This window comes from Pteropus alecto, unplaced genomic scaffold (genome assembly GCF_000325575.1).
Source record: "Pteropus alecto unplaced genomic scaffold, ASM32557v1 scaffold134, whole genome shotgun sequence".
Taxonomy (NCBI): domain Eukaryota; kingdom Metazoa; phylum Chordata; class Mammalia; order Chiroptera; family Pteropodidae; genus Pteropus; species Pteropus alecto.
Window position 1 is genome coordinate 4302376 of NW_006436283.1, and position 27905 is coordinate 4330280.

General features: G+C 45.8%; 1 protein-coding gene and 1 pseudogene across 1 annotated transcript; one reads left to right on the top strand and one right to left on the bottom strand.

Annotated features, from left to right (window-relative positions):
• Positions 1–216: 216 nt before the first annotated feature.
• SRP68 (signal recognition particle 68) lies at positions 217–27074 on the top strand. The gene is given in 17 exon segments (XM_015589728.2): positions 217–418; positions 1942–2008; positions 4764–4877; positions 6664–6859; positions 7637–7650; positions 7652–7708; positions 7979–8088; positions 8452–8534; positions 9393–9533; positions 16402–16500; positions 18763–18827; positions 21637–21793; positions 22443–22537; positions 23542–23671; positions 25254–25329; positions 25741–25793; positions 26245–27074. Coding segments are annotated over 17 exon segments (1848 nt in total). The 5' UTR covers positions 217–255; the 3' UTR covers positions 26473–27074.
• Positions 7165–7283, bottom strand: LOC112480178 (annotated as a pseudogene).
• Positions 27075–27905: the final 831 nt, after the last annotated feature.

Below are 27905 nucleotides of genomic sequence, written 5' to 3' on the forward strand. Positions count from 1 at the left end.
CTCCGCCGGCTGTGGTCCCCTCCGCCCCTTCCCCGCCCCCGCCTGCGAGCCCTCAGCCCCGCCCGCCACGACTCGAGACCGGGAATCCGAGCCGGTGCGCAGGTGCACTCTAACAAGTGTCCGCTGCCTGCGGGCCCGGCCGTCGGCAGCGGAGTCCGCCGCTATCCCGTCAGCCCGTCCTGGCAGGTCCCGCTCTCTCCCGCCGCAGTTGTCACGCCTCTTCTATCCCGTCCTGCTCTGCGGCTGAGGGGCAAGATGGCTGCCGAGAAACAGGTACCTGGAGGCGGCGGCAGCGGCGGCGGCGGGGGCAGCGGTGGCGGCGGACGCGGTGCCGGAGGAGAGGAGAATAAGGAAAACGAACGGCCATCCGCCGGATCGAAGGCAAACAAAGAATTCGGGGATAGCCTGAGTTTGGAGAGTATCCTGGAATAATAGGGCCTAACTCGCAATGATTACGTGTCGCTCTGGCGGGCCGGGGGCGGGAGAGGCAGCGGGTGTCCGCACGTCCTGGGCAGGAGAGGCCGAGGGTTGCAGTTTCTCTCGCGCTTTTGACACACTCAGAGCTTCAGGGTCTGTAGTTTGACCGGCCTTTACTCGCATCACCTTCGCCTTTCAGGGTGGGGAACGTCCTTTTTTTTCGGGCAGCACCGGGATATTGGGCAGATTTCTGCAGTTTTCCTGACAGTTGCCCGGTTGATGGGCTGGTGACGTGGAGGACAGCCTGGCCACCCCGGGGAGCTCCTGGCACCTTGAGCCACTAAACTGGGGAAAGGAAACAGCACTCCTGACGTCCTGGCTTAGTACTTTTGTCCGACAGCCCTTTGCTGTCGGAGAATGGGTAGTAAAATAACAATTTGATGTCTGGGAGTGAAGGCAAAGATTGACTGCTCCAAGGAAAAGCTTGTCGCTCCTTTGGAATATAAGTCATCGTAGCTTTTTAACATCGCATGTATAACTTTATAAATCTGTTGAGAGTTGTTCAGATGAACTGAAGGAATTGGTTTCTAGTTTTCATCAGTGTAGTCACAGTAGAGTGCTCATGACACTAGTGTGTGGCTTTTTGAAACGAAATAACAAATGGAGAAAATAGCCGAATTTCTGAAATAAAACGTTTAGCTTTAACATCTTAATGTCTTAAGTTTTCAGGGGATTGGAGTTTTTTACTTTTTGTACTGGTGGTATAGTTCTAAATGGATGTTAGAATGCCCTGATTTTACTACAGACCTTATAAACCCTGTCCCCTTTTAGTTATTGAAAGTCTTTTTAGTGTTCAGAATTTTAAAATACACCTATAGAGAAGCATTGAGGAAACTTTAAAACTAAAATTGTAGATAAAGGTCATTGGACTTCCTAAAGTTTGGTACATAATCTCAAAATATTTTAAGATTCTCCAAAAGGAGAGTTTGGTCAGGGCTCTTTCTTTTAAAAGAAAAACTTCAATATTTTAATGCGAACTATGGCCTAGTTTGGTTGACATGTGCTAACTGTAGGCTCATGCAGCATCACGGCTGTTAAGGAAAGTTAGATTTGACGGATGTAGGAGGTTATGCAAATGGAGGAGTGATATACTTATGACCTGTATCTGTCTGAGTGCAATACCTTTTCCAGGTGCGAATCAGTGGGAACCACCCGTTATAGTCAGTATTCAGAATCCAGCCGCTTTATTTAAGTTGTTAGGTTTCAGTAGCCTTAATGGCTGATACTGTTCTCTTTTTTTATTTTTAAAGTAGTAACAATTCAGGCAGTTGGCTTTTCCATACGCTTAACCATCCTAAAACAAGATAGCTATTGAAAGTGGTTACGAGAGGTTTCACTGGTTAAGCTATGTATTTCAGAAATATTTAATGTGCTGCGGTTTGATACAAATATAGACGACTGGGGACATGTTTTGATGTATTTGGATTCTTGCCATTGTAAGCTTTTCCTTAATCTTGGCTTTAGTTCTTCAGATTATTAAGGAATCCCAGCAGCAGCATGGCTTACGGCATGGAGATTTTCAGAGGTACAGGTTAGTATCATGTGCAAGATGTGTGGAAATCTTTCTGGAAATTTCAAACTTCGTTTGCCTCTTCATGTCCTACTTACTCTCCTGTATCAGAAAGTGAACTGAAGGCATCTAGCTCGGAACATATATCGAGTCCTCAAAAGCAACTTAATTTGCAAATTAAAATTTTTATGATGAATAAAAAGAGCGAACCTTTTTATCCATTTTGCCTCACAACGTTGCGGATACCTTGGAGGCTTCTGCTGAAATTAACAAGCAGTTAATGGTAATTGGGGTTTTTTTTAACTTAACTATATTGTAGACTCTTGGTAAAATGCAGAGCTTTTCAGTGTTTTAAACGTTATATAAGGGGAATTTCTGTCCTAATTTACTGGTAAACTTTTATAACAGCTGTCAAGTTGGAAAACAAATTTAACGTGACTCTTAAAAAATATAATAGATGCTTAATGTATAATATACAATTCAGTACTTTGAAGGCAACTATTTCTATATTGTAGATATAGGCTTTGACTACCTGATTTTTAGAAGTAACTGCTGAAACACTCTGCATTTCAGAGACTCAGGAGTCAGCCTTGCGGTGGAGGCGGCAGCACTGGGGCAGAGTGAACGAGATGGGCAATGGTGGGAATGAAGGGGGAGAAGCAGGCCGGGCCAGAATGTGCAGGACCCGTGGGCCAGGGAAGCGCACGCACATGTTCTGGGGGTGGGGAGGAAGCCACAAAAAGAGTTTTAAACAGAAGACCGTTGTGACTTGATTTTTTTTTTTTAATTATTAAGGAAATTTCCAAAAACAATTGTAGACACGATAGTATAACGAAACCATCACACATGTTATTATAGCGATTAACTTTCTGCTCTTTTCGTTACATCCGTTCCCTCCTTTTTAAAAAACATTTTATGGAAGGATTTTTTTTGTTTTTACCACTTTATTGAAGTATTACTGACATGCAACAAAGGGTACAGAAAGTGATCAATTTTTCACAACCTGTAACCAGCACCCAGATTAAAAGACAGAACATCACCAGCATCCCGGAAGTCTCCCTTTTGCTCCTTCTAATCACAAACCCGTCCCCCCCAAGGGTCACTGCAGTCATGATTTCTAACACCTTAGGTTAGGTTGGCTTATTTTTGAAATGTATCTGCACAGCATCACATCGTATGTACGCTTTCGTGAGTGCCTTCTTTCAACATTGTTTTAAATGCCATATTGTTTGGAGGTTTTAGTTCTTTAATTCCCATTACTACATGGTGTTCTCTTTTGTGAATATGTTGCATTTTATTTTCCTGTACTGTACTGTTGCTGGGCACTTGGCCAGTTTCCCGTTTGGGCTTTTAGAAATAATGCTGCCGTAAACATACTTATATATCTTGGTGGAGGGAAGTGTGCATTTCTATTTGATATATACCTGGGAGTGGAATACTATAGGATATGCTATGTTCAGCCTTCAGATAACGTATCGTCGAGCAGTTTTTCAAAATCATTGTGCCAGTTTGCACCGCTGCCAGTGTGTGAGAGCTGCAGTTGAGCGCATCCTTGCCAGCAGGGATATGGTCTGTGTGGCATGTTTTTGCCGAATTATTTTAGAGCCAAGTCTAGACATCATACTGTTTTACCCATCAATACTTGAGTTTGTGTCCAACAAAGAAGGCTTTTAAAAAAGTACAATGCTATTATCCCACCTAACCAAATCAGCAATAATTCTTTCATCTCATCTTATGTAATGATATTAAATAATATAAAAGTACTGTCTATTCAGTTTTTCCTAACTTTCTTTAAAATGTGTTTACATTTTTTTTTCCGTCTGAAATAATCTCAGACTTGCAGAAAATTTGCAGGTACACTACAAGTTACATTTTTTTCTCAACCATGGCAAGTAGCTTGCCTACTTAATGCTGGTTGCCGCAGAATAATGTGTGTTTTCCACAAACAAGGACATCTTAATAAATATATCCATATTGCCAGAAAATTCTTACCAATTTATATTCCATCCCATAATGTATGAGTGTTCCATTTGCTTTTTATATAAAAGGGTAAGTGATAAAGCAGAAGTTATGAATTGAGTTTCAGATTTTTTTCTTTGTTTTTCTTTTCAGACTACTTTTTAATAACCTGTGCCCTCGTAACTTTAAGGTGCTAAAGTATCATTTAAATATTTTGTATTGTAAATTATATTTGATTAAGGATTAGTAAAATTTTGTATGTATTTTTACTCTAATTTGGTCAAAATACATTTATTGAATATCTATATGCTAGGCACTGTGCTGAGACATTTGAAAGTAAAATCTCTTTGCTCTGAAGCAGTGTGTGTGAGTGTGATAGACATGTAAGAACATATTTGTAATGCCCTGTGCTATAGTACAAGTAAGAATAAAGAGCTTCATGAGCACGAAAGGGAGTCTTGGCATAAGAGGCCCCCGCTCAGTTTTTCAAAGCCCACCCTAAGTCCACTGCAGTGAAGTGTTGTTAACAAGAGGAGAAGGGTTACTCGTGTCCTTTACATTCAGTTTGACTTTTGCCTTGTTTTCTCGGTTGCCATTTTATCTGCATGATCCCAAAGTGCGGGTTCTTTGAGAATGCGTACCGTGTCTTCTGTCTCTTGTTACCAGTCGTACTGCCCTGCATGCTTTAGGTCAGTGAATGTTTGCAGGATGATGTAACCCTCAGAAGAACACCTCAGACCTTTGACCTTATTAGACAATTTGCTGTTGAAAGGACTGTCATCTCGGCTGAACGATTTTTGCTTATGGTCTCTTACAGGGGCTACTGTTCCCGCAGACAGAGACGGCTCCGGAAAACGCTTAACTTTAAGATGGGGAACAGACACAAATTCACAGGGAAAAAAGTAACCGAAGATCTTCTGACCGATAACAGGTACTGACGGCTCAGCGCTAGGTGCTAAATACTTTTTGCTAATACATTTATTGAATAATTATAATGTGCCAGACATTTTGCCAAACTCTTTATCTCATGTGACTCTTTTAGCAGCTCTGTGGAGTGAACATTTTTACTATTTCTGTATTACAAGATGAGGAAACTAAGGCTCAAAGAGGCTCAATAGTTTGTTCAAGAACTGTGGGGTGGTGAATGTTAAAGTCAGCGATTAGAATTTAATCAGTTATTGGGTAAGGTTTCTAGAATGCAGATTTCAATGTCTATAAGTGCTTACTTAAATCAGTATATCTTACGTGAAATCTGGCTGTGTGTAAATTATTCTAGAAGAGTGCTGTGTTTCAGTGCCGAGTGTTGCCGTGCTTCATGTTAGCGGAGGGGTTAATCTGTCCAGCAACACGCATAGAACAGCTCTAGGTCAGTTCCTCAAACCGCGGCCTGTGGGCCAATTTGGTCCTCCTACCACTTGTTTTTGTAAGTTAAGTTCTTCCGGTGCGTGGCCATTCCTCTAGGTGTTGTTTACAGCTGCTTTTGTGCTGTGATAGCAGTAATGGCGACAGAGAGCATAGATTCTGCAAAGTCTGAAATATTTACTATTGGGCCCTTTACAAAAAATGTTTGCTGTTCCCCAGTCTCATTTGTGGCCAGGACTGAGTATAGAAGGCTTGGGGAGGTGTGGATCTTGAACCTCGTTGATGGTGATCTTGTTGAGAGATGTTGGTCAAGTACAAAACGGAGCACTATGAGATAGTGAAACTGCCATGTCGTGTGCCATTTATTCTTAATAATTCCGAAATCTTGGAAGGGAGAGTTGAGTTTGGGGGTTCTTGATAGGGAAGCCAGGAGGCCTGCATGGAGGAGGCCAGACTGCGAAGGATTTGTGAGAGGAAAGAACATTCTGTGTCAAGGGAAACATCATGCCATGGTGTCCGTGAATGCACTCCAGGAACTGTCCTCCTCTGGACAGTTGTTACCCTCTGCTCAGGCAGTGAAGAGGCTGGGAGCTCGCGGTGTGGAGACAGTCGGCACCTAGAGCACAGAGACCACGACGAGACGGGGCAGGAAGTGTTGATTAAATCCGATGCGATTGCGTTACAAAGAGTCTCTTATGATAGCAGGACCCTTTATTTTGGAAAGATGAGATTAAGCTGACATTTTTAAGAAGATTCGTCAAGGCAGTAGTTTAAACAAAGATTCACGTAGTAGTAATAAAGTAGCTAACTTATTTAGCACTGAGTAAGTGCCAAGCTCTGGTCTTAAGCGTGTTATGTGTATTACTGCATGGGAGAGTGAGACACAGAAAGGTTAGTACTTTGCCCAGAGTCACACAGCTACTGAGTGATGATGGCACTGAGATTCCAACCCAGACTCTAGAGCCTTCTTCTTAACCACTTCAGTATATTGCCGCTTAAGGCCTGGGTTTCTAACTGGGTGGGGATGAAGGAGGTGTTAATTCAAAGATGAGGCCAGACCTCATGGACTAACTCTGTTTGCTAAAATTGGGAGGGGTCAGTCAGGTTTGCCAGGTTCGAGGTGGAACAGGCTTTTCAATGACATGTGTCTGGTGGGCGGTTAAAACCTGATGCGCAGCCTGAGTCAGGATCAGAGATGTGGATTTGGGATCTTGGTTGATGCCACAGGAAGAATAGCTAGGAAGAGAGCCAGGGAGCTATGGGGAGAAGTCGAGAGGCCGGAGCTGGTGCTATGAATGCCTGAGTCTCATGCTACTGGCCTTTATCGTTCAGCTTGCTCCTCCTCTCTGGTTTAGATATTTGCTTCTGGTTCTGATGGATGCTGAAAGAGCCTGGAGCTATGCCATGCAGCTCAAACAGGAAGCCAACACTGAACCCCGAAAACGGTTCCACCTGTTGTCTCGCCTGCGGAAAGCTGTGAAGCATGCCGAGGAATTGGAACGCTTATGCGAGAGCAATCGCGTGGACGCCAAGACCAAGCTAGAGGCTCAGGTTAGGGTCTTAACATCAGCCTCGCTTTATCTAGGGATTAGAGACGTGACCTTGAAACGATACAGTTAAACAGAACAGAGTTTCTGATGTGGGAGAAGAAAAATCCTGCACTTGCTTTTTCAAGGTGAAGTTGGCCTCTGCTTTTTGAGCTCTTGTTTTTTAATAATCAGCTCTCACTTTTAAGGAAAGCTCATGTTTCTTTTAATACATAGAAAGCTTGCATCTTTTTTTTGAGGCAAGGCAACCCTTGGTTGACCTCACAGATTGCAAGGACCTTGTCAGCTTACAATCCCTTTTTTTTTTAACGCCTACAGCGCTTGGTCTTCCTAGGTGGTCTCCCATCCAAGTACTCACCAGGCCCGACCCTGCTTAGCTTCCGAGATCAGACGGGATTGGGCTTGTTCAGGGTGGCATGGCCGTAGACAGCTTGCATCTTATATCTAGGAGAGTTCACAGAATAATTTTTTTCATGAATTTTTAAAAAGAGATATTGCAAGTGTATATTCAACTCTTGATACTTACATTATAGCCCCAAAGCTGGTTGTTAAGTCAAATGAAGGAAATAAATTTCCTTTTTTTGAAGTTCTCTCCCGGGAGGTAAATGAATCATAACAAGTTCCCTGTGTGTCACATTTTATTAGTGAAAAGTTTCTCTCCTTAAAATCAACCTGCATGTCTGTGTTCTTGATATCCAAGTTCAAAGCAAATAGAAGAGATGGAGCTGTAACCCTCGTTCTCGGGGGCTGAAGCAGTTTCTCTTTTCCTGTCGCCCTCCAGGCTTACACAGCTTACAAAAAAAAAAGAACATCAAGAGTGGAAAGCTGCCATTGAGGCTTTTAATAAATGCAAGTAAGTTTTCCATTCTAAAGGCTTTGGCCGGTTTTGATTCTAGATAACGTTCAAGCTGCAGATCAACCGACGGTTGTTTCAGTGAAAGTACAGTTTCCTTTTTTTTCTTCCTGGTAGGAATGTTGATTATTCCCTTTCATCCTAAGAACATACCAGTTCTGGTAGCTGGTGGAGGGCCTCAAAGTTCCTTATTTTGTTTTTAGCCACTGTGTTCCTTGTGAGTCCATTTTCTTAAGGCTGCTCTGAAACCTGATGGTTCTTTCCTCACAGAACGATCTACGAGAAGCTCGCCAGTGCTTTTACAGAAGAGCAGGCCGTGCTGTACAGCCAGCGTGTGGAGGAGATCTCGCCCAACATCCGCTACTGCGCGTATAACATTGGTGAGCAGGGACTGCCTGAAGCGTCGTCGGGTTGCTGGTGGTGGTCCACCTTAGAGAGCCTAGAGAATTATGTGACTTTCTGCCCTTTCCCTTGCATCCATCCTTGACATGGGTTTTGGTTAATGGAAAAGGTAGAACTGTCGAAGTCAGCCCTGTTCCACACCACAGAAGGCATTTCCTTTGCTGCTGTTCCCATCATGCCGTCTTCTGTACCCCCCGCAAGCTTTGTACAAGGGCTGGGGTCCACCGCAGCGTCTGTGGAGGGCGGAGCTCTTTCAAGTCCCAGGGTGAACCTAGTAGTTCTTGAGAGAGCAGACCAGACCCTAGAGAATTTACCACTCATTCTTCCTCTCTCTTTCTCAGGGGACCAGTCAGCCATCAATGAACTCATGCAGATGAGATTGAGGTCTGGGGGCACCGAGGGTCTCCTGGCTGAAAAATTGGAGGTAATCTCGTATGTACATTTTGTGAAAAGTCTTTGGTTTGAAAAAGTCCAGAAAAAGAAGTAATCCACCCAATATAGTTGCTATGAGTATGTGCATATTTATATCTATGTCTGTATTTTTAACGAAAAACTTTTCATTTAGTATTATTTAACTTTTTTTCCCCATGTTACATTTATTTTCTAAGTAACATAGCCTCATAGAAAAAATAGGAAATACAAAAGGTGGAGGAAAAATAGAATCATATGGATTATCACCCAGAGGTAACCACTATTAATGTGATGCCTGTCTTGCAGACTTTTGTACGTGTTGGGAAAGAAGGCATATATTTTTAAAACGAGGTCTCATTATGCACTGTTTAGTAACATTCTTTTAAACTGTAATGTCACATGCAGTTTTTCCACTTCAGTAAATACATTTCCACATCGTTGACTTTCGATGGCTGCGTGGACTCCATTGAAGTCTGTTTTATTCGATCACTTCACTATTACTGATTAAATGGTAAACAATATTCCCGTGAGTACCTGTGTCCCCAGTTTTTGTACACATTCTTAGTTATCTCCTTAGGACAAATTCCTAACAGTGGAATTTCTGCCTGTGATGTATATAGATATACTTTTCTTTTTACATCCTTACCAAAACTAGTGTTGGCCTTTTTAACCTTCTATTATGTCCTTTTAAGATTTGAGTTTCTTTAAGCTAGGATGTGTTATGCCAAGGAGGAACTTAAATATAAATTTGTGTGTACTCTGTAAAACGTTAATATGTTGGTTATAGAAGAGACATAATTTCCACTCATTTTACCATGGTCACTCATATCCACAGTTAAAACTTGGCTGACTTTTTAAAACTGTTTTCCAGGCATTGATCACTCAGACTCGAGCCAAACAGGCAGCGACCATGAGCGAAGTGGAGTGGAGAGGGAGAGCGGTCCCGGTGAAGATCGACAGAGTGCGGATCTTTTTGTTGGGGTTGGCCGATAACGAAGCAGCCATTGCCCAGGTGAGGAGGAAGCACCTGCTCTGTCTTCTGCATGTGTCTGAAGGTGGTTCTTGTTTAAGAGGTAGTATTTCGTTGATGTTCATTTAAAACAAAAATGTATCTTAATATTGTTGGGGGTTGATGCACTCTCTTGAACAAAATTATTTTAAAAGCTGAGTTTGTAGAAGAGTTCTGATGTTTAAGGGCAAAGAAGTTGACAGGGACAGCCATCAACATAAAAATGGGGGCAACAAGCGGCTAGCATAAGGTAAAGGGTACTTTGCAGCCCAGCGGGTGCTGCAGCAGCTTAACTGTCTTGTCCCTCATGTGCCTCTGGCCTCTTGTCTTAGCCACCTCTTGTTCTTGGCCTTTTAAGGAGAGCCTAGCTAATCCAGAATACATCATTTGACGTGCAGTATGTGTGTAATATCCACGCAGAGCTGTACTGTTTGATGCTGACTGACATAATCGTCGCCTGTTTGTAGCTGTGAACGGAGTTCCAAAGGATGAGAAGTCCTGGTGGTCTGGGTTTGTATGGAGTAGACAGTGATTAAGACACTTTAGAACTGCTCCATATGAGTATAAGAGCATCTAAAAAGCCAAGCTGCTGAGTGTGTCTACAGCCTCTCCAGAGACCAGTGGTGTTTCATGAGAATCCTCAGTAAGCCGTTGCACCTTGAGTAATTTGCATTTAGGGATGCTTTGTTAGTTGTGCTGATGAGTTGTTTTCAGCATCCAAACTTTCAACGACTTGTTCCAAATAGCTATTTTGAGTTGGGGGCAGCTTTTAACAGTTGAATTTCTTTGTGCCTTTGCTCTGTTGCGTACTGCCCCTCTCATTTCCCTTTTATTTGTTTAAAGTACAGACGACTAGAATAATGCCAGAAAGTCGATTTTTTTCCCCCTTTAAAAGGCTGAGAAACTTTTGAGCTCATTTCATTGGCGCTATAGTATGGCAGTATCTCCTCTGGACTAGGGCTGTGGTGGCAGCCATTTAGATTATGTGATCGGGTTATTTTTTTGGTTTTAAAATGATACATGCTGGAAGATGAGAGCTGCCTTCAGTGACAGTGAGGCAGGAATTCCGGCTAGAATAGGGGTGGTGAGGAGGCCCACAGGGGCAGATGAAATGGGGCATCTTGGGGATGGGGCCATAGACATCAGATAAAGGACAGAAAAAGCTAATATTTATTAAGTTTTAAAAGTTATTCAGCTGACAGTTTAGAAAATATGAATGCTTGTAAGAGATCAACCTGTAGTCCCACTTCCCATATGCCTTCGTTGATACTGCCTTGTCCTGAAAAGGAAAACAGTGTATTTCCTTTTAGGCTTTTTTGTATTCATGAGATGTTTTGTATGTTTTACTTGTTAGAATTATACTGAGATGTGATTTTGTAATCTATTTATATTAACGTATTTGTAAGTATTTTTCATGTTCTTCCATATCATTTCACAAAACTTTTTAAATACCTGGTGGTCACCTGGACAGAGATACTACAGACATGAGCAAAAGAGGGCAATGATCCCCTTTAATGTCCCTCCCAGATACGCTGCTTTTATGTTTTTATCTTTTTAACCCTGTAGGGTGGGTGACACTCATTTTACAGGTGGGAAACTGGTCTCAGAGACTGTTTAACTGGCCCACAGCCATGTACCAGATGGAAGGCAATGCTTACATTCAAAACCAAGCCCTTGTACCCAGAGCTCATGTTTCTCGAACTTTTCCACGTATTCTATTAGATTCAACAGGAAGGGCTATGACGGGGTCATTTTATTTGGCTTTGATAAATAGCTAAACATAATTTCACTTAATAAAGTATACTGGCAGAGTCCTGAGGCCCTGATAGAGACTTAACTAAGCAGAAACTTAATTGAAACAAATAGTCCTTGGCAACCAGTTATTTTCAAAAGGATCACTCTCAAACTTGAGTTTTAGTATAGTTAAAAGGTTGACTTCTGGATACCAGGGTCATAGCCACCCCTTCTAAGGCAGTTCAAGAATGGCCAGAATTTTGTTAATATTGGCAAGAAAAAACTGACATTATTCCAACCTTGACTAGATAAAAAATACAGTCTGTCAGCTCAGCACGACTGCTGCGAGGTCTGTGTTTTCACCTCATCTGCAGCGTGCGTGTTGATACAGTTAAACGTGTTCCAATTAATAGCTGTCTCTAACACACACAGAGAATGGCAGGTGTACTTATGAAAATGCCATTTAATCCAAGCACATCTATTATCGGGCATTTGCATTTCATACAGTTTTTAAGCACTGTAAACAGTGATCAGTGAATCTTTATATGTGGATTTTTCCATATTTTGGGTTACTGTTGTAGAATAAATGAGAATACCACGTAGATTGAAAAATATATGTAGATTTCTTTTTGATTGAATAAAGTTATTTAGATTAAGAATTTTCAATCTCTAATGCAAAAGATGTTTATTTTAAAGCTTTTGTTTATTATTAAGCACCTGCCCAGAAAAGTCAGGTAGAGGGAGAGCAAAAGAATCTCAATGTATTTGATAGTTTGGGATTTTTCCTCATGTGCTGTGTTTTGTAGCAGTATTTAAAGGCCTTATTAAGACGAAAACAATTCTTCAATAAACAGCTCTTTGGAATAACGTAAAAGCTCAATAATGAAGGTGATGCTGTTTTGTGTTGCAATCACATTTTCTAAAGCTCTCCAACATCCATTTAAACCCATTATCCTTCCTGTATTACTTTGTTTCAGTTATTAAGTTAAAAAACTTAAAAGTGCTTCTGCACGAAAGGGGTAGAGCCCTTCCCACTGGACATGGTTTACGCAGGGACATGGTTTACCCAGGTACCTGGAGAGATGGGCCAAGATTTTATGTTGAGGGGAAGATAGGATCAGTAGCCAAGGTTTCCTGCCCCAGCTGCTGCAGGCTTTCACTGCTAAACGTAGCTGCTCCTCGGTCACATTTGTCATTAGGAAACCTATTGTAAGGCTTTTCCTAAAGTATCAGTGAAACTTGCGATGTGCAGATACAGTAGGAATGTTGTATGGGGTTTTCATTGTTCTTCCACAAGATACAGTGGAGGGTTTGAAAGGTGTATGAAACCAAGAGTGGAAGGAACCGTACAAGGACAATTTCAAATCTTTCAGTCTAGGAAGATAAAAGGCTGAGGAGGGAAGAATCTTCGGAGCCTGTTAACATAATAGGTTACGTTGGTGAGTTTTCGTGTTAAGCCAACACTATATCTGGGGTAACCCCGCTTGGTTACGATATGTTGTGCTTTATATGTATTGCTGGATTTGATTTGTTAATGCTTTAAGAATTTTGCGTCTGTTTTCATGAGGAATAGTGGCCTATAATTTTCTTTTCTTGCAATGTCTTTCAAGGTTTACTTTCAGGGTTATGCACACATCATAAAACAAGTTTGGAGATGTTCCTCCTCTGTTTATGTAATGTCTGTATTTTTCTTTCCTTAAATGTTTATTGTAATTCACCAGTGAAATTATTGGGACTGGAGTTTCCTTTGTGTGAAAGTTTTTTGATATGTCAGTTTCAGGTGTACAACATAATATTTGTGGGAAGATTTTTAAAATTTGTTTTTGCTTGTTTTAAGCAAGTATAATTCCTTTATAACTTATAATGCTATTCAATTTTCTGTTTTTTTTTGTGTCAGTTTGAATGAATTTTATTTTAAAAAGGAATTTATTAGTTTTATGTAAATTGTTGAATTTATCGACATAAGTTTATGATATTACTTTATCATTTTAATGTTTATAGGATCTATAGATCTCCTGTTAAGTGCCTGGTTAATGTGCTAGTTGCAGTAAATATAAATTATTTCTGGTTTTCGATGAATTTATAATATATTAGGTTTACTTCTGAGTATCAGAGATCTTTAAATTACACAGTAGAAGTAAAAGATGTCGATCAAACAAAATATGTATGAATTCCAGGAAGTCCTCGTAGGGTTTTAACCTACAAAACAATTTAGTCTGTAATGTCCTATCATACGTATACCAAATCTAGCTAGTAAATAAAATAAGTACAATGTTAAAGTTTACTTAAATCCTTAGAAGTCAGGTCTGGCATTGTAGCTGTCAAATGTCTATTGAAGTGAGTGACCCATGGGTTATTAAGTATGGAAGATACCCTTCAGCCATTTGAGATTAGTTCCAAGAAGAACCACTTGCCCCAAGTGCCACTGTCAGATGACCCCGCTCACTCCACCGTGGGCCTCACTCAGCTTTCCAGTTCCCGTTGTGCTGAGTTCTCTGCCCTGGAATCCAGGAGCTTTGCCTTAGAGACACAAGGCTTCTCATGTCGCTGCCCTGCCAGTTATGGGATATTTGTCATCCTCTAGGAGGTGGGATGCAAAAATTTGGTAGCCCCAGCTTATTGCTTGTTTGTCAAGGGTTTTATGACTTTCAATATTGAAACAGCAGTTTACTGAAAAGCATGGAATGAAGAAATAATTCAGGGAGATAAAACATTAGACTGAAAAGACTAGAGCTGAGAATGAATCGGCTGCCAAAATCCAGTTGCAAAATCCTTAGTCTCGTCAGGCAAGCTTTCAATCTTCATGTCTTTACGTTGTCTTCCTTTATAATTTATTTCTATTTTGCTTTTATTAATACTTGGTCACCCCTAAATTGTCACTGGTTGCTTTGTGAGGATGTTGTTTTGCAGCTCTTTTGGAAGGGGGTAGACAGGTTTAAAAATATCTGGAGGTTTGATCATTCTTATCCTCGACTTACGGTTAATATTTTAATGTTTGAGTGGAAAGGAGACCATTTATCCTTCTCGCTTTAAAAAAATCTGTTCTTAAGAAGCGAAGCTTGTATGCCCCTTTACCAGTTACCAGGTTTCCGCATGTGTTTTTCTAGACCTCAGCGGGCTGGGCGAGGCTTGGTTCACATCGCCTGGTCCTCCTCTGGGTGTGGTGGAGAATGTGGTCAGACTCGCCTTGTTTGTCTCCTTAGTCACACCACCGTCTTCCAACAGTTTTTGCAGACAAGCGAAAACAATCTGGAATCTCTGTTTTTCATAGCTGGGGGTCTCGACCTCAGGACATGCAGCAGCTGATTGTTCTCTGTACCCGTCAGCCTTGAGATGTGGCCTAAGCCCACATCCTGGGATGTTTGAACTTTTATAAAAACTACAGTTCTTAGGCGGGGATCTTGCTGCTTGGGTTGGAGGCGCTTTCCGTGTTGGCGACGTGGGGGGCAGACTGCGAGTCGGTGCTGGGGCATCCCACCTCTTGTTCCATTGTCCTTACAGGAGTTACAGAGTTACAGAGGGTGCTGCACGGTATCACCTAGCGCGGGAGCTCATCCTGCCTGCTCACGACGTGTGTGTGCACGGTTGGTGCCAAGCGTTTTCATGCGTCTTATTCCAGTTGTGAAACCGAAATGGCTGCCCCGTCCCGTGCGATTTGTACTTTGAGAAATTGGCCAGCAAGTTTGCGTAAGCTATTATGAAGGATCTTGCTAACTTGAGGTGCTTAACAGTGTCTTGCGTGAAGTGTGTTTCTCTAGAGCCACACTGTCCAGTAATAGTAGCCACTTGAACACATGGCTAAAGTTAAATTAATTAGAATTTCCAAGTGCTCGGGAGCCACATGGAGCTCATGGCCGCTCTGGGCAGTGCAGGTAGAGAGCGTTTCTGTCATCACAGAACGCTCCACTGGGCCGCGCTGCTCGAGGTTTCACGGAGCTGATGGTGGCCATGTTTGCCTTTGTAGACTTGTAGAATGACTGTGTCCCTGATTTGTTCCTAAGTTAGGGAACAAGAAAGTCAAGTGACTTATAAATAGAAAAGCATGTTTGATTTACATTGTGTAATTCACAAGGAAGTTTTTTTCCCCACACTGAAAACTAGGAAAAACATAAGAGTTCTTAAGAGAAAAAAGGTTTTTCTTTAAACCTCTACCGGCCGTCTCTGAAAGGAGTGGGCAGTACTGGGTTTGCCTTTGGACTTTCTCAGGGGTCAGTTGAGTGTCAAGAGATCAGGTTGGATATTGGTTTCTGTGGAGAGTCAGGTGTAATAAATGTCACAGCGAGCCTGCCGGTAACTCAGGTCCATCTCCTTTCTGCCTTTTGTCCATGCCCACCTGTGCAGTCAGATTCTTTAGGATGATAACGTGGTATGGCAGGTAGTCAGTTAATGAGTCACCTTTCCTTTATCCCAGCTGGCCCGCCGAGGGCGACGCCCTGTGCTTGTGCAAAGGCTGTCACTGAGTGCTCGTCAACCTTGTCTGCCCTAAATATGTTCTCAGCGGAGCCATGCAGAATATCTGAGTGCAGGATGTCTGTGGTGAAGAGAACCTGGGATGATATTTAGGAGAACGTATTTCTGATTGGGCATTGATCAGAGGTGGTCCTTGTAGCTCCAAGTCTATCGGGGCACGTTTGTAGGGTGATTCGCTGGCATACAGTAGGATTTAAGACAGTTTGTTCCAGAGGGAAAAAGGAAAAGAAGCTTCTGGGGAGCTGTGTTTCAGCGTGGGGTAGCAGCGCCCCAGATCCAGTCTGCGAGGCCCCTCTAAGGGTGCCGGGGCAGGTCCTGAGCACAGGTAGAGGCTTCGGAGGAAAACAGTAGGCAGTTCTCTGATAGGGAAAATTTTGAAGCATCAATTACCTGACAGTTTTAGACAGTTATACAGACATTTTTTCAGTATGTTCACTTTATTTGCACACATAGAAAATTCCCATTTCTATACAAATAATGAATAAGACTACAAGGAACATCTTACCTGGTGGAGAATAGTAACGATGGAAATGATCTGATTCAGGGCACGTTTTGGTCGGTTGGGTGAATTATAATGGGGGGAATCAGAGCACCGTTAGGCCTTTCTCCCATCAGAATACTGCAGCTTACTCTGAAGAAGTTTTTACTGCATTCTGCCTGTGTTTAGGCTGAGAGCGAAGAAACCAAGGAACGTCTGTTTGAGTCTGTGCTCAGCGAGTGTCGGGACGCCATCCAGGCCGTGCGGGAGGAGCTCAAGCCCGATCAGGTAGGACCATCAGCTCAGCCGCCAGCTCTTGCTCTGGGCTGAGGTCCTGGGTCTGTGTGTGTCATTCCCGGGTGGGATCCCCGTGGTCCGAGTGCATTCACTCTTAGCCACTGTTATTTTTAGGTGTGGTGATTGGCTAACAAACAGCAAAAGCCTCTGGGCTCCATCAGGTTGAGAAATTCTCTTCTCTCTGTCCTGTTTTTCCAAATGGTTTCCCATGTTACCTGTTAAGCCTTTGGTCTGAAATTTCATACCTCCAGGTACACTCCTTCAGGGCTCCCTTTTTCTAATAAAATCACCGTGATTCACTTAGGCATTTGGGCTTGAAAGCCTCAGAACCATTTTTGCCTCTTTCTTTCCTTCACCACTCTGTTCTCCCTTTGTCATTTCTCTCGCCGCTTGTCCACGCCTCCTGTTGTCATTAGTTAGCCTTTTACTTGATGCCTGGACTCATTCACAGCCTCCTGCTGGCTTGTCCTAACCTTGGTCTTGGTTCAGTTCTCCAGGAACACAGATTGAATCTTGCTAGGTCTCATCGCACTGTCTGATTATGAAAAGCCCAGTGATTCCTCTGGGTCTAGAGCAGTGGCCTCCAAACTTCTGTGATAATGCACCCCCATAAGTGAAACTGAACATTTACCTCTGATGTGTTTATTTGTAAATTATGTACCTTATTACTCAGCTGATTTGTGATATATAAAATACATTAAAATAAAGTTTTTAGAAATGAGGTTAACATAAATAGAAGTTCTGTTTTTCTCCGTACACTCACGCTCTGGGTTATGTGCACCCCACTTTAGAGACCACTGGTCTAGCAGATACAGTTCAGACTCCTTGAGCTGGCGTACTGGCCTTCCCCGTCTGCGTCCTGCCTCCGTTCCCAGCTCTGCACTTGCTCTCCTGAGTCCTCCGCCTCGAGCTGTTGTCCTCACCGTCTTGATGTGCCTTTCTCACTCCGTGCATTCCTCACACCGTTCTCCTTGCCCTCACACCTGGCTTACCCTTTCTCTCCCTTGTCACCAGCCCATACCTTACCTGTTTTGCAAGGTCCAGCAGCTCACAGCTCACCATCCCTGAGAAACCGACTACCCATCCTCCCCCACAGAGATCTCTCCATTTTCTAAATAACTCATACTTGCAGCCAAAATTTTTGTTTGGTGGTTAAGAATTGTCTTAACATTTTGTGTATTGTTTTATGTATACTTTTTTATTATATTTTCAAGATTATAAGCACCTTAAAAGCAACAATATGTTTTCCTCAGCATCTGCCATAGTACCTTGGGTATAAAATGTTCAATAAATATTTGTTAGGCTATAGTCACCTGTTGCCTTTTCCCATTAAGTTGCCTTTGTATGTTAGAGTTCCCTTCACCCACTTAGCAGGTACATGCAGAGCCCCAGTCTCCATCATTCACCTTGAATGCATAGCAGTTGGGGGGACACCTCACCGAATGTGGTGATACGAGGGTGTATTAGTTTCCTGTTGCTTCTGTAACATTACAACAGACTTAGTGGCTTTAACACAAATTTATTAACAGTTCTGGCAGTTGGAAGTCTAATGGGTTCCCAGGACTGCCTTCCTTTTGGAAGCTCAAGGGGAGCCTGGGGAGAAGTCACTGCTAGTGTTCCAGAGAATGCATTTTCTGGCTTCTAGAAGCCACCTACATTTCTTGGCTCATGGCCCCTTCCTCCATCTTCACAGCCAGCAGCATACCATCTTCTCTTCTCTCGGAGCTCTGCTTCAGCCTCTGTCTCTGACTCTCCTGTCTCCCTCTTCTGAGGAGCCTGCGATTAGCCTACCGGATAATCTAGGCTAAACCAAAGACCCTTAGCTTTGCCACATTTGCAGGGTCTCTTACCGTGTATGAGGACAGCTTCACAGGTTTCAGAGCTTTGATGTGGACGTCTTTGGGGGCTATTGTTCAGCCAACCACAGAAGGCAGGAGCTGACAGCGGAAGGGTGCAGCTTGGATCTGAAGCACAGACCCCAGAGTGGCTCCGCGGACTGTTCGCGCTGTTTGTGCTTTGGGCCTGGCCACTGGGAACAGGAGCAGTGGCCAGGAGGCCTTACTGGCCGTCACTCTGAACTTTCTTACTCAGTCCAGTTTTTGGGTGCCAGTGACAGCCGAGTGACCCTGTCATTCTAGAATACGTCCAGTAGATCTTTGCTACCTGGGTACCCCTTCCAGGGCGCTGCTGGGCAAGGCTATTGGAGCCAAGGGCAGAGTCAGCTATTTTATCTTTACCTTTTTCACTGTGCAGAAGCAGAGAGATTACACCCTCGAGGGAGAGTCGGGGAAGGTGTCTAATCTTCAGTACCTGCACAGGTAAGTGTTGTGAATATTTTGCTTTTTTAAACGTTCTGAAATATATCATTGGAACAAGAGCACGTGTAATGTTTGCGTATATTTTAATGTATGTACTAAAGTGTACTAATATGTCTGTACACATTTTATCACATAAGAGTGTACATACTGCATTTGGGGATTTTGACACACATAATTTAAAGTTCTTATACCACATGAGAACTGGAGTACAACCAGTGGCTTTGAAGCTCCCCGCCTTGGTCGATTCCCCGTCCTCTAGAGCTAAGCTGTCCCTGGCAAGCTCCTGAAATTCTCCTCTGAGTTCTGAATGTTTTACGTTGTCTCTTTAGCATTTAAGTTCAATTTAAACTTGAGTTGAGTTCCAGCTGAAGTTTATTTTTGAGCGAGGTCAGGCTCCTCACCTTTTCCTGTGAGGATAATGTGTTGTTCCAGTACCGTTTACTGACCGTTCCGTCCTTGCCCCACGAATCCGCAGTGCCAGCTCCGTCGGTCGTGCATCCCGTTTCCTCCCGCCTGCTCTTTCTCTGTTCTGGATGCTTCTGCGCTGCAGGTTTGTCTGCGCGTGAACCAGCACAGTGATCTGCGACCCTTTTACAAGAAGTCGTGCTGTCTGGTAGAGAGGTTCACCCCACCGGGGTTTTCCTCGGGCATGCCTTGACTGCTTTTGCCCCTTTGCTCTTTCACAGACATTTCTAAATCACTTTGTCAAGTTTAATTTGTTTTTTAAAGAGTGGATCATTTGTTTCACAGAAGAAAGAAGGAAGGAAGAGTGACATTTTGACAGCTTCTTGAGGAGAAATAAGATCAGTTGGGAAAATTACTTCTCATCGGGTTCTCTCCTCCATGTGACCTTGAATTTTAATTTTTTAGTCACTGCTTGTAACTTTTTAGTGAACCTGGCAATGTTTTTAGCCATCTTCCTGCTCCCTCCCTTTTTGTAAAAGGAAAACCACAAAAACTCCTTTCTTTACCTTAATCTCTATTCTTAGGGAATTTGATATTATGCGAACATCGAATTGCCCAATGACTCAGATGGAGTATTGAGCAGAAAAGGCCCTGAGATGCCCCTTATTTCACCAGCCCTGTGAGGATAAGATAGGCTCCAGGAGGTTAAGGGGTGTGACTGTGGTTCACAGTGACACAGTCAGGAGTTGGCCCAACTTCCTAGCCCTGAGAAGACCTGAGAGCATTGGGCTCTAGGAGGTTAAGGGGTGTGACTGTGGTTCACAGTCACAGAAAGTCAGGAGTTGACCCAACTTCCTAGCCCTGAGAAGACCTGAGAGCATCAGCGAGGCTCAGAACTTTCAGACTGTGCGCCCACTTGCCCTTGGGTCCGTCCTGTACCATCAGACCTAGCAAATGTCAGGATCTTGGATTTCAGTTAGGATCCCGAGGCCTCCTTTGGCGAATCCGGAATTGGTAGCTCTTGTATTTCAACAAAATGTAAAGGTGCATGTAAATCTCTATACCACTTGTGACTAATAGCTGCTTTGTTTTGAGAGTCTGATTATTCTTCAGAGCTTTAAGAAAGTCCGCCTCGTGACATCCTCCCATTTCTCAGCAGCAGCCACTTTTAATTCTTTTAACAGACTTTTCATTATTTACCTTCATGTCCCTAAATGGCACGTGTGTTGCCAGTTGATGTTTTGGATTTAGGCATTTTGTGCTACTTTCCACAGCAGCCCCCTCCCGCCTGCTCCGCTCTCCGCCCTGACCCTTTTCTCTCTCCCATCCAGCTCTTCCGTGGGCTTTCTCATTTCCGATGCCATTTTCATTTCTAAGAGTTTATTTGTGTTCTTCGCATATTATTTGAAAAACGCAGCATCTCATTCTAATGTCATGATCACAAAGACTTCTCTTATCTCTCTGGGGTTATTAATAATAGTTTTCTGAAGCTTTCCTCTCCCTGCAAAGTCTGGTTCTTCCAAGTTGCTTTTTTCCCCCCTCTCAGTTTTGGCCGCTTCTGTCTTGTTAGAGTTTTTCCTTAAATGTCTAGTGACCCGGAGTTTTTCTTGGGGTGGTCAGACCCCCAGGATACACTAGGCTGCGCTTGTTCTGGAGGCCGAGTGGAAGGAGAAGGCCAGGAGGTCAGCACGCGGAGCCTGACAGTCCTTTAAGCCCCTGGTTCATTCCTGAGGCCCTGACCTCAGCCGTTCTTGCGCCCCCATCCCCGGGCCTCTATCGTATCCTTCGCCAGGATGCCGCCTGTCTGCCGGAGGAGGATAGGGATCTAGAGGCCTAAGCACTCAAACAGATTTTTAAGTAGTTACCCTGTTTTATCTCCAGATGTTAAAGAGACTTGCCTGGTGGTACAGTACAATAGCGGGCACCACACGTAGTCTCCAGTATGTGCACGTTTAACATGCATAACCATCCAAAGAGACCGTCCTTCGCTACTTTCTCAGAAGAGACGGTCGTCCTGTGCGTGGGAGCAGCTGCGGCGCGAGCACACTGTCCTTACGCTGCGGGCCAGCCAGTCCTCTGGGCCTTGCTCCAGGACCTGGCTCGCCGTCCGGGGCTCGTCTTCAGGATTCTCTGCACTCAGCAGCTCTGTGGTTCTCAGAAACAGAGGCTGCAATTCAGGCTAAAATCAGATTTTGTCATAAGGTCTCATGCTGGTCCCCTGCAAATTTGTCACTGAATAGCAGCCAGAATGGAGGGCCCCTTGAGCTTGAGGACCAGACTAAATGGCTCTGCCACGTGAGCCGCCCTCACCGCCACGCTTCCCCTAGGCCGGTCTTTACTCGTGCACCGGCGCTCTTCTCGGCTCCCCTGAGCATAGCCTGAGCCGGCGTTTGCTATGTTCCAGCTACCTGACCTACATCAAGCTGTCAACGGCGATCAGGCGGAACGAGAACATGGCCAAAGGTCTGCAGAGGGCCCTTCTGCAGCAGCAGCCGGAAGACGACAGCAAACGCTCCCCCCGGCCGCAGGACCTCATCCGGCTCTACGACATCATCCTGCAGGTGACCCCCAAGGACTGCGGGAGTGGGGGCCAGGCCTGACACGTGTTGGACACACAGTGACTCAGCATTGTGTAGCGGGAGGGTCGTGGCAGCCAGAAGCTGTCAGCATCTTAGTCAAAGGCAAGAGGCTTTGCCCTTGGACCACTTCAGCAGTCGATGTCCCCAGGGCTCAGGCGTGTCACCGTGCAGACTGGTGGGCCCACAGGTTTGCTTTGAGCGCTTTGCCTGCGTGGGATACTCCCATGTGCATGGGCATCCTGAGACCAAGGCCACACTGTCTCGGCCCACTGGGAGTCTGCCAGTGAGCAAGGTGTGAGACCCGTGAACACAGACCCGGGTCTGCGTGGGTGCCAGACGAGCGGCCACCCCGAAATGAACATGCAGAGCTGGAGAGGTGTCCTCTGGCTGAGCTGCCCCGAGGAGGTGAGCTGTGAGCTGAGTCAGGAAGGACAAGTAGGCTTCCAGTACCACAGAGGAGGATGGAGGCGACACCAGGCGTGGCTGTTGCCAAGTCACTTGTCACTGACTCTTCCCCACTGTTTCAAGCCCAGGCTCGCTCTTTCCACCCTTGTCTGTCCCTGCAGGGTCTTTCAGAAACTCAGTCTGTGGCCCTCCCTTCATGAGTTTTCTTTTTACATATTTTGTGCAGAATCTGGTGGAATTGCTCCAGCTTCCTGGCTTAGAGGAGGACAGAGCCTTCCAGAAAGAGATAGGCCTCAAGACCCTGGTGTTCAAGGCTTACAGGTATGGTCTCATGGGGTGGGTGGGGCTCTCCTCTGCCGCCCGGTGTCCTGTAAGCCTTGGGAACATGTCCGTCCCCCAGAGGTTTAAGTCGCTGGCTGTCAGCCGGTTACGTTGCCCATCATCAGAGAACAGTCAGCCCACGTGATCTCTGGAAGTCTCGGGTTGTGCTGCGGGTTTCCAGTGTCCCTTGTTTGCTCTTGAGTAGGTTAGGGGACCAGGAGAGCACTCACGATAAATGTCTCTGCCCTGCTCTCCTTCCCAGTGGAAAATGGACAAGTGTTGGAAAAGTTGTTATTAGCAGAACCTGCACTGAGTTTGAGGAAAGCTAAAGCGACTTTTAAACGGCTCATGTTGTTTGTAGCTTGGAGGGTGAGCTGTGTAGCAGGATGGGGTGTGGGCAGAATGGCAGAGTGGAGCCGTGTGTGTAACTGCACCTCCCTTTCTAGTCCTCACACCCCAGCACTCTGACTCCCCAGGGTGCCCCGTCTGCACCCGAGTTGTCCCTCCCAGCTCCCATGGACCCTTCCATCCCGTCGGGCCAGCAGCCCCCAGGCTCCATTGATCCCAGTAGACTGATTTCCATTAGGAGGAGATTTCTTGGGTTTGGGTTTTGAGAGAGAGACGGGCAGAGCTGAACGGTTGTGACGCGGATATGTGGGTGGTGCCGGGCGGGGTTTATGGCTGAGCCAGGCGACATCGCTCCTCCCTGCCTGTCCCCAGCCTCCTCCGTGTGCCTTTGGGAACTGCCCCTTCCGTGCAGAACCAGCCAGTGAGTGAAAGACAGTGGGTCAGCGCTGGACCTGTGCTGTCACCTGTGACTGCAGGGGGAGTCACCTGTGATCAGCCTGGCTAGGGCATTGAGAATGTCGGGGTGTCCTGTGCAGTGATCCTGTGGTTAAGAACCCCGTTTCCCAATTTAAAGTTTAGCCTCAACGTCAGGGAACGTCTCGCGCTTGGGTCATTGCTGCTTTAGACTGCTCTGGCTCTTTCCCCTTCTCCGTCAGGTGTTTTTTCATTGCTCAGTCCTACGTGTTGGTGAAGAAGTGGAGCGAAGCCCTCGTCCTGTATGACAGAGTCCTAAAATATGCAAATGAAGTGAATTCTGATGCTGGGGCCTTCAAGAATAGCCTGAAAGTGAGTCATAGGTCTCTCCTGGTTTCTGGGGGGCGGGGGGTGCTGTGCAGTGAGGCTCCACAGGGGCTGCCGCTTCCCAAGCTGGTCCTGCCGGGCCAGCTGTGGGACGTGGTATGTCCCCAAGTGCCAAGAGCTGCAGGCTGTGGAACTCCGAGCCGCATTCCAGGCCTGAGGAGGATGTGAGCGCTGGGAAGGACAGCGGTCCTCTGCTTGAATAAACCTGCAGTGCTGCTTTCAGACTTGGCTGCAGGTTGGAGTCACCTGGGAAGATTTTTAAAAGGTGGATGTCTGGGTCCCATTCCCCAGAGATTCTGGTTCTTATTGATGTGGGCTCCAGGATGAGCACGGGGTTTTTTTAAAGCCCCTCATCGATTCTAATATGCAGCCGAATCGGGAACCAGAGATGAAGCCTTTCTGCACAGTGTGCCTGGACCAGTGACAGCGGCATTTGGGCACTTGCTAGAAATGCAGACTCTCAGGCCCACCCCAGGCCTACGGAGTCAAAATCGGCACGTTAGCAGGACGCCCAGGCAGTTCGGGTGCACGTCAGAGCTTGCCTGCTGATCTTTACTAAAGGACTGGGTTGGTTTGGTTTATTTTGTTATCGAGTGACAGCTAGTCTTTTAAGCTTACGGCCTGCTGCGACAACGCAGAGATTCTTAAAGCGCTGGCTGGTCCACGAATCCATGTCTATTTAACGAGTGGAGGCTGTTTAGAAAAGTGAACCGAGGTTTATAATGGTACTGTTCCTTACGTAGCCGTAGCCGGTGTGTGAGGGCTGCTGCTCCTAGGACTCTGGCCATTTAGAGGGTGAGGCTGGAGGGTCTTCAGTGCTCTGGTGGTTTTGACACAGCCACAGACCTGCCTGCAGGAGCCCGTGTACAAGTGCAAAGGCAGAGCGAGAGGAAGGAGCAGAGGGTGTGGGCAGAGGGAGGGGTGACCAGGGTGGCGGCAGCATCCCAGTGGGGTGTCGCCAGGGTGTGGAGGAAACCAGTGCAGTGGTTTCTCAGGAGAAGAAAGATGCGTCACAGATGCCCGTTCTGCCTCATGTGCCAGCAGGTTTGGGGAGGGCTGGGGGATGGAGGCGTGAGGGTTCAGCCATAAGCCGACCTCGGGTCACTCTGAATTTTGCCACGTGAGAGGTGAAGCAAGAGAATGGCCTCGCACTTGAGCCAGCGGCCTGGGTCTGAGTCCCAGCTCCACAGCCCCTGGGGGAGCCACTGGTACATTATTTGACCTGTTCTTCAGTTTCATCTGTGAAAGTGGGTACAGACTACCTCAGGATCATCAGGAAGGTGGAATTAGCAATTATATAAACTGCTCAGAACAGTACTTGGCACAGAATGTAATTAGTGTATGATAAATTTATTAATAATCGTGTTATTTCCAGACATTATTGCTTAAGCCATGGCTTACCTATTCCCATTTGAAGCAAGCTAGTTTTGTTTTGTTTTGTTTTTTTATAGAGCCATTTAAAAAGCCTAAAATCCCATGAAAATATCAGTGGGATCGCTTAACTCTGGTTAGTTTGGTGGGCTTCTCTGACCCCGGTCTCGTGAGTACATTTTTCAAATCGTTATAGGACCTGCCTGACGTGCAAGAGCTTATCACGCAAGTGAGGTCAGAAAAGTGCTCTCTGCAGGCGGCGGCGATCCTGGGTGAGCCACCTGCGTCCCCAGATGTCCCCTCACTGCTGTTCCTCCTCTCTCCCACCCACGCTCCTCTCTTCAGGTTGAAAGGGGTTGTTCCGGTTAATCCGTACGAGTTTTATTTTTCCCTCCATCGCTTCTGCCACGTTCACGCATCCAGTTGTGTAGAGGAATTTAGAGACACTATTACAGTGTTCCTTCTCCCTGCTCGTGTCTTCCCCGCAGCCGGGCCGGCTCCGGGACTTATTGTCTGTCGCTCTGTGTGGCTTCGCAGCGGGTAGGCCCGGGACGGGGAGGACCCACTCGCCCACAGGTCGGCCCTTTCTGCTTTAGGGATTTAGAGCCCACATGTGCGCTAGATGTCATTTGTGACGAGTGTGCTAAGTCCCTTTCCTTACTGATTTCCTGTGAAACTTTCAGATGCAAGTGACTCCCACCAAACAGAGACTTCCTCTCAAGTCAAGGAGAATAAGGTAAGTGGGCTGTGGCTTTTGAGGAATAAAAAGTAAGATTCATAACACACCAGGAATGTGTACTCACAGTACAACCGGAGACCCTTAATTCTAAGGAAACACCCTACTTCCCTCCCTTCTTCTACTCAGACCCGTGAAAGCTGCCTGCGTGAGGTGCGCTAGGCGCCATCCAGTGGTCCCAAACACAAGCCCAGGGACCTGGTGCTGTGCAGAGCAGCAGCCCCGGCGAGGGGTTCTGCCTTGGATGTTTGGCAGGCCTGTACCCCAGTCCCAGCCCACGCCTTTCTTAACCTCTAACTTTTAGTGACTCTCAGCTATAACGTGGGGGTACCCGTCATAAGAGATTTGTGGGGATCGAGTGGAATGGCTCGTGCAGGCCCTGACTGGGCACCGCGCATGTAGCGAATGTTCCACTGTTAGTCTGGTGAACACCCTGTGATTTGACTTCCAGCCCCTGGTTGAGCGGTTTGAGACCTTCTGCCTGGACCCTTCCCTCGTCACTAAGCAGGCCAACCTCGTGCACTTCCCTCCGGGATTCCAGCCCATCCCTTGCAAGCCTTTGTTCTTTGACCTGGCGCTCAACCACGTGGCTTTCCCACCCCTCGAGGACAAGTTGGAGCAGAAGACCAAGAGTGGGCTCACCGGGTACATCAAGGGCATCTTTGGATTCAGGAGCTAACCACTCTTTTCCTTGGGGGCAGGGGGTAATTCTGACTCGGTCTGTATTGTGAGAAAACTCTAGCAAGTCTGTGATATTAAATCCAGGTCTGCGTTGGCCCAGGGCGGGAGTGTAACATCCTCAGCCCTGCGTTCCTATGTCTGTGTGTGTGCGCTCATGTTCTTAACCGGTGTGCCAGGAGGGCACCCTGTTGTCTTCTGGTGGATGTGTGCGGGGTCCCTCTGTCCATACCTCCCGGAGGAGGGCCGCTGCCATCTGGGCCCGTGCGAGCTGTGATTGTTTACCTCTGGTCCGTAACGTGTTCGGGAGGAGGTCCACTCCAGGCACCGCGAGCGCTCGGAAAGCTTTGCTGCGTTTCTTCAGTGCTGTGGACTTAAAACACACTCCTCCTCGCTGTGAGCATCCAGGACCCTTTGGAAAGTTTGTTCGTGACTAGGAAACACTGGCAACGTCCCCCCAGAACGACAGTCAGCCTCCCCCCTTCACTGCCAAGTGAAAGTTCAGAAGTTTCAGAACAAGCAAAGAGCTCTATTTTTAGAAGAAATATGTTATACTCAGAATTGATGAAAACAAATCTTATATTAAAAGGCAAAGATGCTGGAGACTGTGCCCATTTTTTACACGTCCTCACTCAACATCGGTCCCAGTTCTCTCCTCAGGGACGTCGTTGCACAATCCTGTCATGTCTGGTGCGTCCCGACTTCCTGGCACCGTGGGTCTGTCTGATGCCAGATAAGATTGTGTTAGAGGCTCTGTTTCTATAGAGGCCTCAGTCTGTAAGTTTTAGATGCCATTTCATGTTAATTAGTCTCCTTGCCTACCTCTACCCCTCTATTTTTTCCTTAGTCACCCTTTCTTAATTTCTATTGTAGCATCAATAATAAGTCACAAAGCAATGTAAGGAAGCAAGGAATAAAAGTGACTTAACAGGAGATGGACCCGAAACCTCTGAATCCCTTTGGAAGTGGAAACTCATCCCACAGGAAAGAGATTCCTCCACGGGAAGTGCTGGCCGAGGTGTAGCCCGGGCGTGGAGCCGACTAGAGCAGCATGAAGAGGAGGTGGGCCGGTTAAGGATCTGAGAACATTATCTCAAGATGGGTCCCCATTGCGGGCACCATGGTGCCTCTTGCCTGACTAGTGAATTGCAGGAAGGGATTGCCTGGAGTTAGACGAGGCGGGAGACAGAACAGACTTCGTTAGAGCCGAATGTCCTCAAGCACTTAGCTGCTGCTCAGAGATGTGACCTCTCCTCCCCCAGGTTTTGCTTTGGGTCAGAGTCTCAGAAAGTGAAATTTTTTTAAATCGAAAATGTCATAGTCTCTGCCACATGATTTGGGGTATCCTTCCCCCTCCTAAAATATCACGCAGGTGATCTTAGGCTGAGGTGTTGGGTTTTGGTCCCAAAGGCTCAAGGCGGTGTCCCTAACGTG